The 16011-nt window shown below is 40.9% G+C and overlaps 1 protein-coding gene across 1 annotated transcript in view; it reads left to right on the top strand.

Moving 5' to 3' along the window:
* The window catches only part of LOC103372449 (cingulin-like protein 1), a 71779-nt gene extending 56326 nt beyond the window's left edge, over nt 1-15453 (top strand). Inside the window, exons 8-23 of the mRNA XM_008302102.1 lie at nt 461-754; nt 2651-2749; nt 3747-3914; nt 4014-4115; nt 5390-5448; nt 5673-5820; nt 5908-6012; nt 6267-6419; nt 7135-7302; nt 8223-8396; nt 9323-9412; nt 9509-9592; nt 10471-10589; nt 10961-11069; nt 11794-11957; nt 12710-15453. Of these exons, the coding sequence (XP_008300324.1) occupies nt 461-754; nt 2651-2749; nt 3747-3914; nt 4014-4115; nt 5390-5448; nt 5673-5820; nt 5908-6012; nt 6267-6419; nt 7135-7302; nt 8223-8396; nt 9323-9412; nt 9509-9592; nt 10471-10589; nt 10961-11069; nt 11794-11957; nt 12710-12830 (2157 nt within the window). The 3' untranslated portion in view covers nt 12831-15453. The remainder of the gene's footprint in view (nt 1-460; nt 755-2650; nt 2750-3746; nt 3915-4013; nt 4116-5389; nt 5449-5672; nt 5821-5907; nt 6013-6266; nt 6420-7134; nt 7303-8222; nt 8397-9322; nt 9413-9508; nt 9593-10470; nt 10590-10960; nt 11070-11793; nt 11958-12709) is intronic.
* The last annotated feature ends 558 nt before the right edge of the window (nt 15454-16011 follow it).

Below are 16011 nucleotides of genomic sequence, written 5' to 3' on the forward strand. Positions count from 1 at the left end.
CTTTGTTAACTCTTTGTGAAGTTCTTCTGCCCCCTAGTTGTCAGAAAAGGGCATTAAATGCAGATTTAAAGAAACCCCAGTTACCACCTGGATGAAGACACTCCAGCGGTTCATATTTGGGAATAAACTGCGTAAAGTTGGTGAAGTCTGTCAAGTTGATTTTCATTTATTTATGGTTTTCATGTTGAAATCAGTTACCTTCTCTTTCATGTAAGTTTTTCTTCTGATTTCTGTATTTTGCCGTCTAAATGTGCCATTTATTAATTTCCTTTCTGCTGTCAATCACTGACAACATGCTCAGCTAATTCATCCTTCATCCGTCGCTGCTGTGCGACTGGGTCTCTGACTGTACTCATGAGTGTGTTTCTGAGTGATTTCACCCCTCCAGCAGCTTTACGCTTGTGTTCCATGTGGGTTTAACTCATCCCTCCTCTCCCACCTTCTACCTTTTCTGCTGCAGGAGTCAGAGTTCGATTCGAACAAGCATCCAGACAGTCCGTCGGAGGAAGAGCCCTCCACGCCCAAAGTCACGTCCGCCAGCCAGAATCCCAGATACCAGCTGTTCCTCAACAACGAGCTGAAGACCAACGGGCTGAGCGGCAGGGATGCAGACAGTCCGGGAGGCGGCGGCGGGTCGGTCGGGGAGAACGGGCCCAGGCTGGCCCGGTGGGAGACGGCCCGGCTGGGGACGAACCACTACAAAGGCTCCCTGGAGTCTCTGACCTCCCGGGACTGGGACTCCATGTCGGACAAGGTGGGCGAGCCGGAGCAGTAGGTCTCTGTTTGTGTTCTCACAGGGATTAAAGACGGTTTGGAGGGTGATGCAGATGCTGCTTTAGGAGAAGCACAGAAACAGAACCGGTTATTAAACAGTGCCATCTCCTGGACAAAAGCATCCCGTTGAAACCTCAGAGTAGATCCTAGACGGGCTGAAATCATCTCAACACATGCAGAATTATCAACAAAAAAAAAGGAATTTATGGACTCATTTTTATCTAAAACTACAGGACTTTTAAATGCTCTTGCAAATCTTGTGTCATGCTTACATTTCGCTCCTTTACCTCGTGTTTAGATGTCGTTATTGTGCCATCTCCAGTACAAAAGTCAGCTTCAAAGCGTGTTATTGACTCTGAACCATATTGAAACCTCAAAGTAGATCCTAAACAGTCTGAAATCATCTCAACACATGCAGAATTATTTTTTTAAAACGGAATTTTTGGAGTCATTTTTACCCAAAGCTGCTTAAATTGGCAATTAGGTTTTTTTTTACATGCTGTCTCAAGCTTAGTTTAATGGCTATATTTCTCTTGTCTTGTCTTTTACCCTGTTTTTAGATTTTTAGATGCCAATATTGTGCAGCGTCTTATTTCCTGAATCAGGAGAAAGCAAAATGTGCTGGTGCATGAATATGTAAAGTGCCATTTTCCTGTATTTTAATCCGAATCTCTTTTAAAAATGCAGATATCTGGGAATCTAGAAAAGCCCTTAAGTTGAATTATATTGTAAACAGGCTGGAATCATTTTGACGCATGTGCAGAATTATTTACAAAAAGCAATTTTTGGACAGATTCTTTCTTAAAACTGCTCTGCAAAGTGGCAGTTCTTTTATATGCTGATGCAAACTTTGTGTTTTGCTCATATTTGTCTCTTTTATCCAGCTTTAGATGCCAATAATGTGCCATCACCTGGACAAAAAGTCAGCTTTAAACCATTTTATTGGCTCTGAATATTATTTAAACCAAAAACGTCTTCATTTCCTAAATTAGGGGGAAAAATCTGCAGGTGCATTGAAAGTGAAAGTGCCATTTTTCTGTATTTTATTCCAAATGCAGATACTTTTAGGAAGTTAATCTATCTCTTAACAGGCTGAACTCCTCAATGCATGAGCAGAAATATTTTAAAAATGGAGTTTTGAAGTCATTTTTACCTGAAACTAATTCAATGAAAACGCAGAAAAATAAGTGAAACTGTTTCCAACAAATGACTCACTCTTTGGTTTATTATCTTTTGTAAATCTTTACAACCTTCGGCTCATGAAGTGATAACTGTCTTATGCAGAATTCATTTTTTTTTCCTTTCCAGTTTATGAGAAAGGCCCACACCTGGACTAAATGCAGATTTAAGGTTTCTCATTGTCCAAACGTTCAATCAACGTTTCAGAGTTTGTCAACAATCAGACCTAATCAGCTGTTTCATGCCTGTGATTCCTCTGCACGATGATAGAAAACCATGCAGACATGTCACGGTAAACGATGCAGATACTCGTGTTTACTGTGATATATCTGCTGTCAATGTCTCACTCAATAATAATTATCAACACGTAATGATTCGTCATTTGTGACGCCGCCACCCTGTTAAAGTAATAAATGTCTTATTTCTTCTAGCAGTAGTTTAAGCTACTGCACTTGATTTCATACATATATATGAAAGCCTGTGTGTTTTATTTGTGGTCTAATTTATTACTTTAAAAGGGTTTTATTTAAATTATTCAGCTGAATTTCACAACAGGAGTGAGACCGAATCTTATTGATGCCAACGGACAATCGTGGCAACACAACTTCAGTCTGTTGTCTTCATTTCTTTTCTCTTCTCTCCTTCTGTTCTTGATTGAAGCTTTATTAATGTGATGTTGTTGTTTGTGTGCGTGCAGTTGGGAACCACCGACAGTCCGCCCAGAGTGTTCAACAGTCCGTACGCCACAGCCACCTCCATGGAGTACAACCCCATGCACCGCATGTCCGAGTTCAAGGTTCGTCCGACCGTTTCCTGTTCATTTCTTTATGAACAAATTCTGCTCAACCATCTTGGATTCGCCAGAAAATTTTACAGCACAAGTTCTAGATATTTATGCAGACATTTCCTAAAATCCAGCCTCATATGTCAAATACTCTCCACAATAAACATTTCAAAAAGTTTCCCATCGACCTGCTTCAGCAGCTTTTTTTCTTTTGTATGTTGAAATTAGTTTAAACGACAACATCTGAGGAACTATTAACAATAAAAACAATAAGATTTTCACTCTTATATCTGACCATGTTGTAACTGAGAATCTACAGTAGATCGGTTGTGTACTCTTTTTCTCAAGCCGACAAAGTGGATCCAAAAATGAGAAGTATTCCCATTTTATAAAAGCGAAACTTCGACTATCTGCCGATGTTTTTGTGCAGCAACTTGTCAAACCTGCTCTATGAAGGTTCAACAAAAATAACGTAGTCTGTGTTTAGTTTTGTGTTATTGTGACCTGCAGCAAAGACTGGATTTGATCTACTTCTCCAGTATTGTACGTTCTGAATTAACGACATGATGAGAAGTAACAGTGAGAATTTCAGGTTTTTATCTTTAATAGCTCCTGAGATGTTGTTGTTCAAACACAGCTGACAGTGGGATGTAGTTATCTCACATTGTGTTTGATATATTAACCCAAAAATTCACAGATACAAGTTTAGATATTCATAGTTTATGATGGAAAAGCTTCACGCAAATCAGAGATGGCCGAGCAGAAGAACTCTGATGATTTGAGATGGAACAACCCCGTTTTATTTTTATTTAGAATCTAACAGAAATACTTAATTGATCCCTAAAAGTGTAAATTCTGTTGTTACTGTAGTAAGCAGGAAACCAGTGTTTTCTCTCATTTTGCAATAACAATCAAGGAAACACGTCTGTGGCTGCTCAGCTGCTGTTTTACGTAGAATCTTGAGTCAGAGCAGCTTTCTGAGTCTCTTCCTCTTCGCCTCCGTGTTCAGGGTGGACTTTCTCCGGCCACCTCCGAGATGAACCTGTACGGCTTCAACAGTCGCAGCACCAGTCCGGTCCCGGGCACCAACCTCACCAACCTCACCAACCTCGCCTCCCGCCCCCGGTTCTCCGCCTACGACACCCTGGTGAGGAGGAGGGCGGAGGCCAACAGCACCGTACGTACACCGACACATCTACACCCGCGTGCGACTCACGATGAACCGCCGCTGCGTTATCTAACCTGTTTTTCTGTCGGCATTGTGTTGCCGCTGCAGGTGGTGCCCACCCACTACAGCATGCGCTCCGCCACTCTGGGGGCGCCCAATAGGAAGGACTACATCGAGGAGCTGACCAAACAGCTGGACGTCTGCCAGAAGGTACGACTCTGAGTTCACGGTGGGATTCAAACACATGTGGAGGTTGGTGGTTTGTACGATCAGCAGATGGACGCCACGGAGAAAGTCCAAGAGGTCTAACAGAAGTAATAAATACTCACAGTTTGGCTTCATGGCCGTGAATTCATATAATATTTGCACTGCGCCCCCTGGTGTTCAATGTGAGGAAATGGATGGAAACTTCACCACAGCCTCAGTTTTTACAAGAGGAGGCTAAAAGGTTTGTGGAACGGGGTAGTCAGCCGAGTCTCAGACAGGATTTCTTCACATATCTAGACCACCAGCATCTTGTGAGTTCAAACACATCAAGTTTATTCGTCACAACATATTTGTGTGATCCTCGGATACGTTCTAAGTTGATGACCATCAAGCAGAGATGGAAAACCAACATTTTGAGTGAAGGGCGGCAATAAAGTTCCCCATAAAAGGCTGGCTGAGGTATACGGTGGTACTAGTCCAGCCTGCAGCCCAGATCTGGCCCCCAGTCATTATTATATGCGTAGAAATTTGAAATCACATTTGTGTGGAACCAGATTTCCTGATGATGATGAGCTCAAGGCTTCCACAGAGGCTTGGTTTGAGAACCAAAGTCAAGACTTCTGTTTTAAAGCCATAGTCAGACGGGTGCATTGAGGTAAATAAGGGACTATATTGAAAACGAATAGTACATTGCATGGTCTGCTGCTGCAATGTTCACCTCGTTATGTGAACTTTCTGATCTGCCTTCGTGCCCAATAATGTGCAAGAAGCATAACAGCGTTCAGTGAAATGCTGTCACACAGCTAGCATGTGCTAAACTGGCAAAATAAGTTTCTAATTACTCATTCACACAATTAGACTGTAAGTTAATTCATTTTTCCAACCACAAAAGTTTGAATATTTCGATGTAGTCCAGAGAAATCACAAGGATGAGTTTTGCAAACAAACTGCTCGCTGCTCTTTGTAGCAACAATTTTTCACACTTGTTGAACAAACAACGTAAACTTGCAGAAATGCAGCGTCTTCAGTCGAGACCGTCAGTCTTTCTTGACCTGAAGAGCTGGATATATCTCTATAACAGTCTGTGTATCAGCAGAAACCCTCAAGAGTTTCAAGTTCGATTGATGTCATTGGGTTTCTTGTCATATCAGGCTTGGAATTCCATGATATTTGGGTTGTAGGAGTCTTGAGTCAAGAGATTTTGGGATTTGAACCAATGTGGTCGCAGTTTTAGGCAAAATATATATATATTTACGATGGTGTTGTTTTCTCTACAGCGCAACCAGTTCCTGGAGGCAGAAAGCGTGGAGATGGAGAAGGAGAGGAACCAGATCAGGTCAGATATGGGTTTTATCCTCATCAGTAGGGTTGAGTGTAGCATACGGATGCTGTTAGCTTGATGCTAAGTTGTTGTTGTTTACTTACAAAGTCGGACTTGGTTCTGACATTTCTGGTTGTAAAGTGTGACTTCTTGTCCTCGCTCCACGTCTTCTGCACTGCCACATGTTTTAAAGTCCCCTTTTTAAGGCTTGACAGTCTGTTGGGTATCTTCTGGTGAAGGTTCGAGATGCGAGGCCTGCTGGTGAACAACGAGGACCTCCTGAGGACCAACGCTCAGCTGAACAACGAGATGAAGAGGCTGAGAGAGCAGATGATCGAGATGGAGAGAGAGAGCCAGGCCATGGGGGAGAAGTACAGAGAGATGGAGGTGGGACGAACGAACTGACATGAACAGAAATGTTTAGTGTCTTTAAAACCCGTCTACAGGGTTTAACTCTGGTGTGGCTCTGTGCAGATCGAGGTGAAACAGGCCCGAGACATGATGGTGGAGGCCAACACTCAGGAATACGCCTTCAACTATCTCCAGCAGTCACTGAAGAACAAGATCCAGGATGCAGAGGTACACTGGGTTACAACAGTCAGCTTTTGAATAGCTTTTCCTTCCTGCAACGAGTCATTGCTGTCATTTAAGTTCTATAAATATGGAACATAAACTACAATCTACTACAACACAGACGTGAAACTAACTCATCAGCATCTTTCCTGCTTTTATTTGCCAGTGAGGAAATGCAGAACCTTCTTTATTGAGGATTTCCACCTATAAGACGCATGTTTTGTACTTTATTTATGTGTTTGCGTGTGTTTGGTGTTCAGGAAAACCTGGACAAGCAGACGCAGCACGCCAACAGTCTGGCAGAGAAACTGTGGCGGGCGGAGAGACAGCTGGAGGAGCTGGAGGTGGACAAAGGCACCAAAGACAAGAGGTCGTCCGAGCTGAGCAACACCATCATCAGCCTGGAGTTGGAGGTTAGGCTTCAGCTCGTCTTGTTGAGTTGATTAGAAAAAACACATAGAACTTCTGAGGAGTTCCACTGAAGCACTGTGTGAACCTTTAACATGAAACAAAAGTCAACTTTCAGGAAGAGAAGCGACGTTTGGAGAGATTTCTGCAGGTTTAGTGAACCTGCTGTGCTGCAACTAAAACATTCTGCAGTTTGCACGAATAGAAAACTGGATTTAACTAATTAAAAGTATACCAGTGGTCATGTTTCTAGATGCCACATGCTTTCTAAGAATCTCTTTGGTGTATTTTAGGTGCAAAAAAACCCTAAATTTAGAGATCATTGTTTCATTTCAATGTTCATTTTCAGCCAGACAACCAGATAAAAACCAATAATGTGGCATTTCTTTTTCATATCAAGACTATAATGATGTAAAATTACAAAATATGAAAGTCTGCGTATGGATTCATCTGCATGAGAGGGTCCAGGAAATAAAACTACTGAATACGAGCTCATATTTCACTTTATTTAGTCCAATGATTTTGCTGCAGTCATTGTTTTGTTCTATCTTTGCAGCCTTTAGACAGTTAGCATCATGCTAACTCGCTCGTTTGCAAAATTAGAACTACAAATATGTCCGAATAGATTGTAGTCCTTGAAAAGAGTTGAATAAAGTCCCAAGCTATCATGTAAAGTGAATGTTTCCCTCTGTAATAACTTCCTCTTTGTGTTGCTTCCAGCTGAGTGAAGCCATACAAGCCTCCACGCAGGCCACCGCCGAGCTCAGCCTGCAGCAGAAGCTGCGAGACGACGCCCAGCTGAGGGTGGAGGAGCTGGAGGAGGCTCTGCTGGAGAAGGACCAGGAGCTGCAGAAGCTGCAGACCACCATCAGCAGGCTGCAGGGAGAGGTACGGCTCCGCTAGCGCCACCTTCAGTTCACATAGATAGCAACAGGCTGGGTTTAATGACAACCGCAGCCTTCACAACCAGCAGGGAACGTTAAATTAACTGTTCAAGAATGTTTTAATCTCAACAAATGTTCCTATAACGCTAATATAACGTTTTAATATTCCAGTTCAGAGGATGTTGTCAAGAATGCAGATCACCTTCTATAATAACGAAGGAGGAACGTTCTCAAACCAACGTTCAAAAAATGTTTTCCGGGTGTTTAGAGAAAAACGTTCCTGTAAAGCGACATATTAACAAAGGTGGAACATTCCTGCTGCAATGGATGTTGTTGAGGGAACACATTAGAGAACGTTCTTCTATGAAATGTTTCCACAACAAGAAAGAATGTTCTCAGTGCAACATCTGGAAAACGTTTTCGAGATGCTATCGAGACGTCAGACGACAGAACGTTCTTTATGAGACGTTCCTGTCATGTGACATATTAACAAAAGGCCTTTTTGGTGAAGGAACACGTTAGAGAACGTTATTCTTTGAAACGTTCCCACAATGAAAACGAAAGAAGGACGTTCTCAATGCAACACTCAGGAAACATTCTCAAGATGTTGTTCAGACCTCAGATGACAGATGAGAACACGTTCCTGTAACAGCTTAGCTCAGGTGGAACATTCTGCCTGTGATGTTCTGAGGACGTTGTTGAGGGAACGTATTGCAGAATCTATGAAACGTTCCCACAATGTTCCCTGATAACAAAGAAAGAACTCTTAGTGTAGCAGCTTTTGGGAACATTAGGGGTGAAACTTTGTTGTTGCAGAACATTTTTAGAACATTGTGGGGAACAAAACATCAGTAGAACGTTGTTGGGATATTAAGTCCAGCCAGGTTCGTCTTCAGAACGTGTCCTTCGTGTGTTTTTGCGCAGGTCTCCGGGAGGCTGATCGACACCGAGCGGACGCTGGAGGACGAGATCCAGATGCGGGAGCGGCTGCAGCTGCAGTGCAAGCAGGCGGAGAGGACGGTGGACGACCTGACCATGGAGCTGCAGACCAGCAACCAGGCCAAGGAGGACCTGACCAAGCAGCTCAAACAGGCCCAGGTGCTGCTTCTAAAGTTCTTCACATGATAAAATAGACTTTATACGGTTAACTGGTCCAAATGAAACAAACTCACATCGTCCTGCTTCAACTCACAAACTCGTCTCGTTAACTCGTTGAACATTCACAGAGAAGAGTTTGCTGCTAGCTGGTAATTTATGAAACCAAAAATCCAATTAAGGAAAAAACACAAGTTTAATAAAAGAAAGTAGAGCGTAAAACCATGAAAGCAAATCAATCTATAAAGGGTTAAAGAGAGTAAAACAAACTAAAAAAGTCAATAAAAGTGCTGAAACTTAACATTTTAAAAACAGTTTCCTGCAGTTTTGGATTTCTGAAACTTTTCCAGACAGATTTTTGGTGTTTTTTACCTTTTATGTTACATTCTGACTCTTTTATAAATCACATGGTCCATTTTTACTGCTTCCAAGAGTTTATTTGTTCAGTTGCTGCCTCATAAAATTGGTTTTAATAAGATAATTAATGCTGTTCTGGTCTGATTAGTGTTTATCAGACTGTGGTTTTGGTCTCTTCTTGTTACTTGTTGAAGGTTAAATTAATACAAACACGTGTATAATATTATAAAAGACAACTGCAGCTAAATAAACACTTTTTTTTTTATCTGGGCTGATTTCTTTTTAAAACCTGCTCACATTTGGTTCATTTCCTGCACGTTTGACGGCACAGCCTCCGCAGCGACCTGATGACTCAAACAGAGATGTCCACTTGAATTAATCAGACTTTGGGGTTAATTAGGGATTAATTATGCAAATCCCGCGTAGCAATCAGCGCGTTGACGCTATTATCCCAAATATACATCGTTTCTGAAGATCCCTAACGTGTCCTGCTTTTCTAAATAAGCCTCGTTTGATCAGGACGCTTTTGTCTCATCTGTCGGCTCTTGTTGTTGTTGTTTTTCTTCGTTCAGGAGAAGATGATCGACCTGGAGAGCGACCTGGAGGAGCTGCACGACAGCGAGCAGAGGTGGGCGGCCAAGCACAAGAGATCCATCGAACAGGTAACGAACGCCGCGGACGCTTCATCACCAACTTGTCGTGTAGATTCCTTTAGTTTTATTTGGTTTAATGACACATTTTTCCCTGTTTGGCGTCAGACCGAGCAGCTGCAGCTGAAGGTGATTCAGGAGAAAGATCTGAACGACCAGCTGGAGATGGAGAAGGTCTCCATGGAGAGACAGGTAACCTCCAGTTCAAGTTCAACAGTCGATGTTTAAGAGTTTAATATTTGATGTTTTCTGGCATAAAGACTGACAAACATTTTTGAAAATCACAGCTGCAACAAATGAGCCCTTTTCATTTTGCTTTTTGAGCAAATTATTATTTTGCTTTTTTTTTTTTTTAAATCAAAAAGTGAAAAAAAATTCGATTTCATTGTAATATTTGCACTATTTTTACTGTATTGAAATCAGCAAACAATACCATTATTTTACCCTTTTTTTTCTTTTTTTTTTTTTTACAAATAAACATAAATTATTTTGTTAATAATTTTTATTTTACGCGCTTTCCTTGTTTTGTTAAATTACAGATAATATCTTTCAAAAACACACAACAATGTATCAGCTTTGAAAACAAACAGGCCAATAGTTTAGATGATGTTGACGTTTAGTCTGTATTATTATAAATAGTAATTTCAATTAAATCAGAGTTTAGTGTCTTTAAATAAAGTTATTTTGCAGATAGTTGAGGTAGTTTTTCCAGTTTTTAGATGATAAATTAATCCACTGTTTTTATTTCTTCCTGGCACTCTTGTTGCAAGATTTTCAGATGTTTTTTGACGGGTTGATTTTGCACCATTTTGCAGAATTTTCTCGCTTACAGTCCAACATATCTCCACAGTTACATCTGTGAGAAGTCGGTAATATTAACTGTAATGTTGGTTATGTTTTAGTCAGACTGTAATGATCACACTGAGACACGCTCGCTGTGTTAACACTGACTAAAGAACGTTATTGCAAAACTGAACACACAAGTGAGCAAATAATCAACAATGCAGGACCAAAAGAAAAGCGAATCAAGTGCTTTTAGTCTTTAACAGAGGTTCTTTGTGTTTGTGCAGATGCGTGAGCTGCGTCTGGAGGTGGACGAGCTGCAGAGCTCCAGAGTTCAGGAGGACGTCATCTCCAGGACGGAGAGCAGACTGAAGGAGCTGGAGAACGTCCTGAGGACCGAGGAGAGGTCAGTCAGCAAACCGGTCAACAGACGAAGCACACATGTCTAAAGCCGTCCTGGTTTCATCATGTTTAAAGGATCTTAAGAGTGTTTTAGCATCAGATCCTGTTTGATTTATATCCTAACTGATCATTTTCAGATGCTGCTCTACTGGAGATGTTAGACTTTTGAATCCTGTCTTTCCAAAACAACCATCAGCTTCCACTTAGTTCTGCTTAAACAGGGTTGGAGCATCTAGAGAGTAAAGTTCCAAACATGCACACCAGCTAGCTGTGACCTACATGTGTTTGCAAATGTGGTTTTGCAGGAGCATGCAGACTGAGTGTTGTGGTGCCTGAAAGTCTGGCTGATTTCTGTGTGTGTGTGTTCTTGTGCAGAAACAAGATGACTCTGACCAACACCATCGGTAAGCTGGAGAGGAGGATCAACGAGCTGACGGACCAGATGGAGGAGGAGCACCGGATAGCCACGGAGCAGAAAGACCTGGTAACGCAAAGCAACACTTTACAGCCACATGAGGGCAGCAGAGCTCCGTAGGAAAACAACACAACTCTGTCCTGAAGGCAACACACAAGCTTCATACGAGTCAAACACACCGAGTGGTCTGAATGAAATGAATCGGTTCATTAAAGAAGCTAAAGTTTACTTCAGATGTTTGTGTATTTGGAGGTTGGGTTGTATTTTATAGTCTTTTAAACATCTTCTTTTTGGAACAGACGTATGTTCTCACAACCAGGTTTCATTACCCTTTATAGAATCTTCAACTTTGTGTTTAGAAACGTCCAGATTTAATTTAACAAACGACTTCAAAGATTTTTCCAGATTTTTAGTGATCAGAAAAAACACACATGAGCAGATTATTATTATTATTATTTTGTCTAAAGACCAGTTAAACGGCACAAAAGATCAAGTTTATCGTAGAAATCTTGATGCATAAGAATGCAACTGTAGTACAAAGTGAAAGTGAAAGTAAAAATGATCTAAGTGTAGCAGCTGTGCAGCCGCTTATGAGCATCACGTAGATCATAAAGGACAGAGTTTGTGTCTTTTCTTCATGGAGGCGACGTACAAAAGTCAAAACAGGAGCTGAAGTTTGTTGCTTCCAGCTGTTCAGGAGTCTTTCCTCTGAGTTTAAGCAAACATTTATGATATCAAAGCCAAAGAGAAAAGCCGTTCTCGCTAACCGGGAGCTCTGTGATCGGTTCTCCAGATGACCCAGAGGATCCGCACCCTGAAGCGGCAGGTGAACGAGGCCGAGGAGGAGGCGAGCAGGAAGGAGGCTCAGTACCGCCACACCAACCGAGAGCTGGTCGAGGAGAGGGAGACCAACAGCCGGCTGCAGAGGCAGCTGCTGGACCAGCACCTGCAGAACAAGTACGAGCTGCACCCACACTTAGTCTGAAGATCGCTTTAGCTGCTCGTCACCAGTTCACCCAAACACACGGCTGTTACGCCTACAAGACCTTCTAGCACATCCCTTTCTAAATCCACAGCCCACAACAACTTCCACTCACAAGATTTTAGAGTTTGTTTGTGGAATTTTCTGCCAATTCATCCATAAAAGTGTTTTAATGTTGGAGGAGGAGGTCTCCATTCTTGGTGTGAAGTTTGTCCAAACCAGACTTACCAAACCATGTCTTTGTGGGTCTTGCTTGCTGCTTAAAATTGCAAACTGTTCCCACAAAGTTGAAAACATAGAATTGTCCAAAATGTCTGAGTGCACTGACGCATTAAGATTAAATTAAGATGGATTACACAGCTCCATGGTCGACTCTGTGCTCAGTGATGCAGCCGTAAAAATCCATTTCATGAAGTTCCTGGCCCAGTTTTTGTGTCGATATTAATGCCACAAGAAGTTTAAAACTTCTTAGTTATTGATAAAACAGAGCATTAGTGATTTTTACAACAGTCTGCTCTTTGTTCTCCGACTTCTTGGTTGCTGAAGCTCTTCCACTTTCCAGTAATCCCACTCAACAGGAGCTTTATCCCAGTACCGTTGTTCATATAGCGTACATCTTCGCTTACCTTTAGTGGTTTCTCCCCGTGCAGATGGTTTCATTTACTTCCTGACACCTTCCCATAACTCCACCGGTTGACTAACAAAGCACCATTTCCGTCTCCTCCAGGCGTAAAGAGACGCTGACCATCCGTCAGACTCTGGACAACCTGAGGCTGGACCTGAGTGTCGACGACGAAGACGAAGACCAGCAGCCGGATCAACAAACGAGCAGCGTCACCAAAGTCTAAAACTCTCCCACCACCATATGTAAATACATAGAGATTGTTTTTTTTTGTTTTACATAAACCAGGATATGCCTTTAATTCTGCCACCAGCAGCTTTTTACGGTGAAACTCCTGTAGGTTAGTCGTTCTGTGAAGCTAAACAAACCACAACGTCCACCAGGATCTTTTGTCTTTACTTGTGCCAAAAGATGAAACGTGTCGTGATTTTACGCTGGACGCATTTCCCCAAGAAAAACAAATGAAATATGGTGCTAAGTGGTGGAAGACTGGGCGCTTCCCTGTAGACGACTTTGTTCAACTTACCTGCTCTGAACTGAGTAAAAACTCCATTTCCAACCATATTTCTGGAATTTAGCAAAAAGTTTCACCATTTTGCCACTCGTCGCCCCCTCCTGGTGATCAGGAGGAACTACAACCAATTTCGTATAAAACCGCAGAAGCTCCTGGTGGACTCACGGCCTCTTTAAAAACACAATCAAAGAAACACGTTAAAGGAAACCCTGCTGGTGACGGTTTGATTTCAGGTTCCTTGTAGGTTTTGTTTTCAGGCAGAAGTAATGAATTTTCTACATCGTTCAGTCGCACAAACGCTTCACGGCCTTAAAGTCTCGATGGACAATTACTCCGAACAACAAAGTGAATCCTTTAAATTCACCAGACTTCTCCGGTGTCTTGTATCTTAGCGACTCTTTGCTGACAGCTCTTTCCTGACGAGGGGTTTTCTGCAGTATTCGGTTGTTCACTCTCACAGGGTAACGAAACAAAAAGCAGACCTGCGGGATCACTGAGGGATCTTTGAACGTGATTGTAGCGGTTTTTTGATCCACACATAGGCACGATTAAGAGATTATTTATATTGGATGTGTTGTTTTTTTTTTTGTGTGTGTGTTTTTATGTCGTTTATGTGATTTGAAGATTATTATTGACTTTGCTGTATTTTTAGTTGCTTGTGGGGGGAAACCTTTTAGAGAATGAGATGTTGGATGATTTTAGAGTTCAGTTTCAGGTATTTTGAGGGGTTTTGCTGCTGTATTGATGGAGCTTCCTGTGCCTCACACAGTGTACAGTATACGAGATGTGCAACAACACAGAAGACCAAAAAAATTTAGAAAATCTCACGCTATCGTTCCTGTTGTACAAATTCAGTCAAAAAAAAAAATCTAACTTACGGCACCTTAAACACATTCAGGATAGACGAAAGGTTAAATGTTTACTCGGCACAAACAAACAGAAACCGTTTGAAATGCAGAACAAATGTACAGAAGCGCGTTGCATTCACAAAAAGACGAACAAATCTGTTGATCACAAACTTATGAAATCTTGAGGTTAAATCTTCATAATCAGAATCTGAGAATTTTCAGGTGAATCTGGGGAAAAAAATAACCCATATCACCAATAAACTTCCCCAACTGATGATTTACAAAAAGATTTATTCTGAAATTCTCTGTTTACGTATGCAAATAAGGTAATATACGTATTAAATGTCCTAATTTGCATTCATTTTACAGAACAGAAATCTGAAAATGTGAACAATTACTCTTTCATTTTGTGGATATATTACAGCCAAAGTTTTTTACAGATGGGATTTGAATATTTTATTTTATCACTCCACAAATCTGGGGGGGAAAAAAAACTGTCAACAAGCTCAAAAACATAAATTTTTTACTACGTTTTATGGCATAAAGTGTTCTATAAATGAGGCCATGACTAAGATATGAACAAACCACACATACAGGATATAGATGTGAATAAAAGAGGAGAGTTTGGTGTATATAAGTGGTACAAAAGTGGAGTTATTTGGCTCAGAATATGAGAAAAACAACAATAAAGCTTGAGGTTGGAGAGAAAATGGTTGTAGAGAGACGATAAACAAGATAAAAATCATAATTAATGCCCCATTAGTCATAATAACGAGCTAAATTCTGCCATTTTACTTCTGTGAATGCAATGTAAGTCTGAACGTACGCTCTGTAAAAATCTGTTTCATGTTCCGCATGCTGTTTTAATTTTTGTTGTTTTTTTTCATAAGAAACCCTAAAACAGACAAAAACAAACAGAACCTGGTCATTAAATTCAAATTATCGATAGAAAATTAGAAGCATTTACATGATTCATCCTCCAATATTGGTAATAAAAGTTAATCAGTACTTTACTTTGAAGGAGACTCGCTTCCTCCTTCTGATTGATCAAATTGAACTCTGACAGTCTTCTGCATGTTCGCTGCTCGAAGGACGTCAGAAACATGTAAAGCTAAAAAAACAAATATCCACCTGCAGTTTGAATTCTCTCTCATGTTTACATTTGTTTTGTTCTATTTTTTTGGAAAGAAGAGCACAAATCACGAGTTTTTCTCCCTGAAAGACTGTCGGAGCTCAGCTGTAATTGTGTTTTTGTTTTGTTTTGGTTGATCTTTTCTCCTTACAAAAGGAAATGATGGTATATCTGCAGACATGTATAAATGCGAAGTAACTCACATACAGACTTATTTTTGTAACTATACTTCAACTTCTTACTGGTTCTGCTGTTCTCGGGTATTTATTTTTGTGTTTCGCGTTCTCTCTCTCTGTTTTGGTGAGAAGTTTCTTAGAACAAAATACAAATAAATTCTTCTCTACTGTGAATTTCAGGTATTTGTTGTGTGTTGTTTTTTTACATGAAAAATCCTTTTTCTTGAGACCGTTATCTACTATTTTGGCAACTTGGGTTCTTTTATGCTGAAAAAAAACCATCAGATATAAAGGTGGCTTTTTGTAAGAAAAGCTATTTTGTGCCATTAGTAAGAAGAAAATGGCTTTTCTGCCCATTTGTAAGAGGGCTGTCTGAAGTTATATAAGGAAATGCTTTTATTAGGGTCCGAGCACCCAAAAGGGTGCGAAGACCCTATTGGAACTGCTCGGATTATTATTATTATTATTAGGGTCCGAGCACCCAAAAGGGTGCGAAGACCCTATTGGAACTGCTCGGATTATTATTATTATTCGTGCCAAAGACACGTGTTTTTGAGACCCTAAACATACTCGAAAACTCACCAAAATTGCCATGTACATCAGACCCGGTGAAAAATTTTATAATTTGGAAGAACAATACACACCTCAATAGAAAAATTGCTCCACAGCGCCACCTTCTAAATTGTCAAAAGCACATTTGGCCTAGAGCTACGCAATTTTGTAGGCATATAGAGCAG

The sequence above is a fragment of the Stegastes partitus genome, unplaced genomic scaffold, assembly GCF_000690725.1.
Source record: "Stegastes partitus isolate 25-593 unplaced genomic scaffold, Stegastes_partitus-1.0.2 Scaffold1757, whole genome shotgun sequence".
In the NCBI taxonomy this organism is placed as follows: domain Eukaryota; kingdom Metazoa; phylum Chordata; class Actinopteri; family Pomacentridae; genus Stegastes; species Stegastes partitus.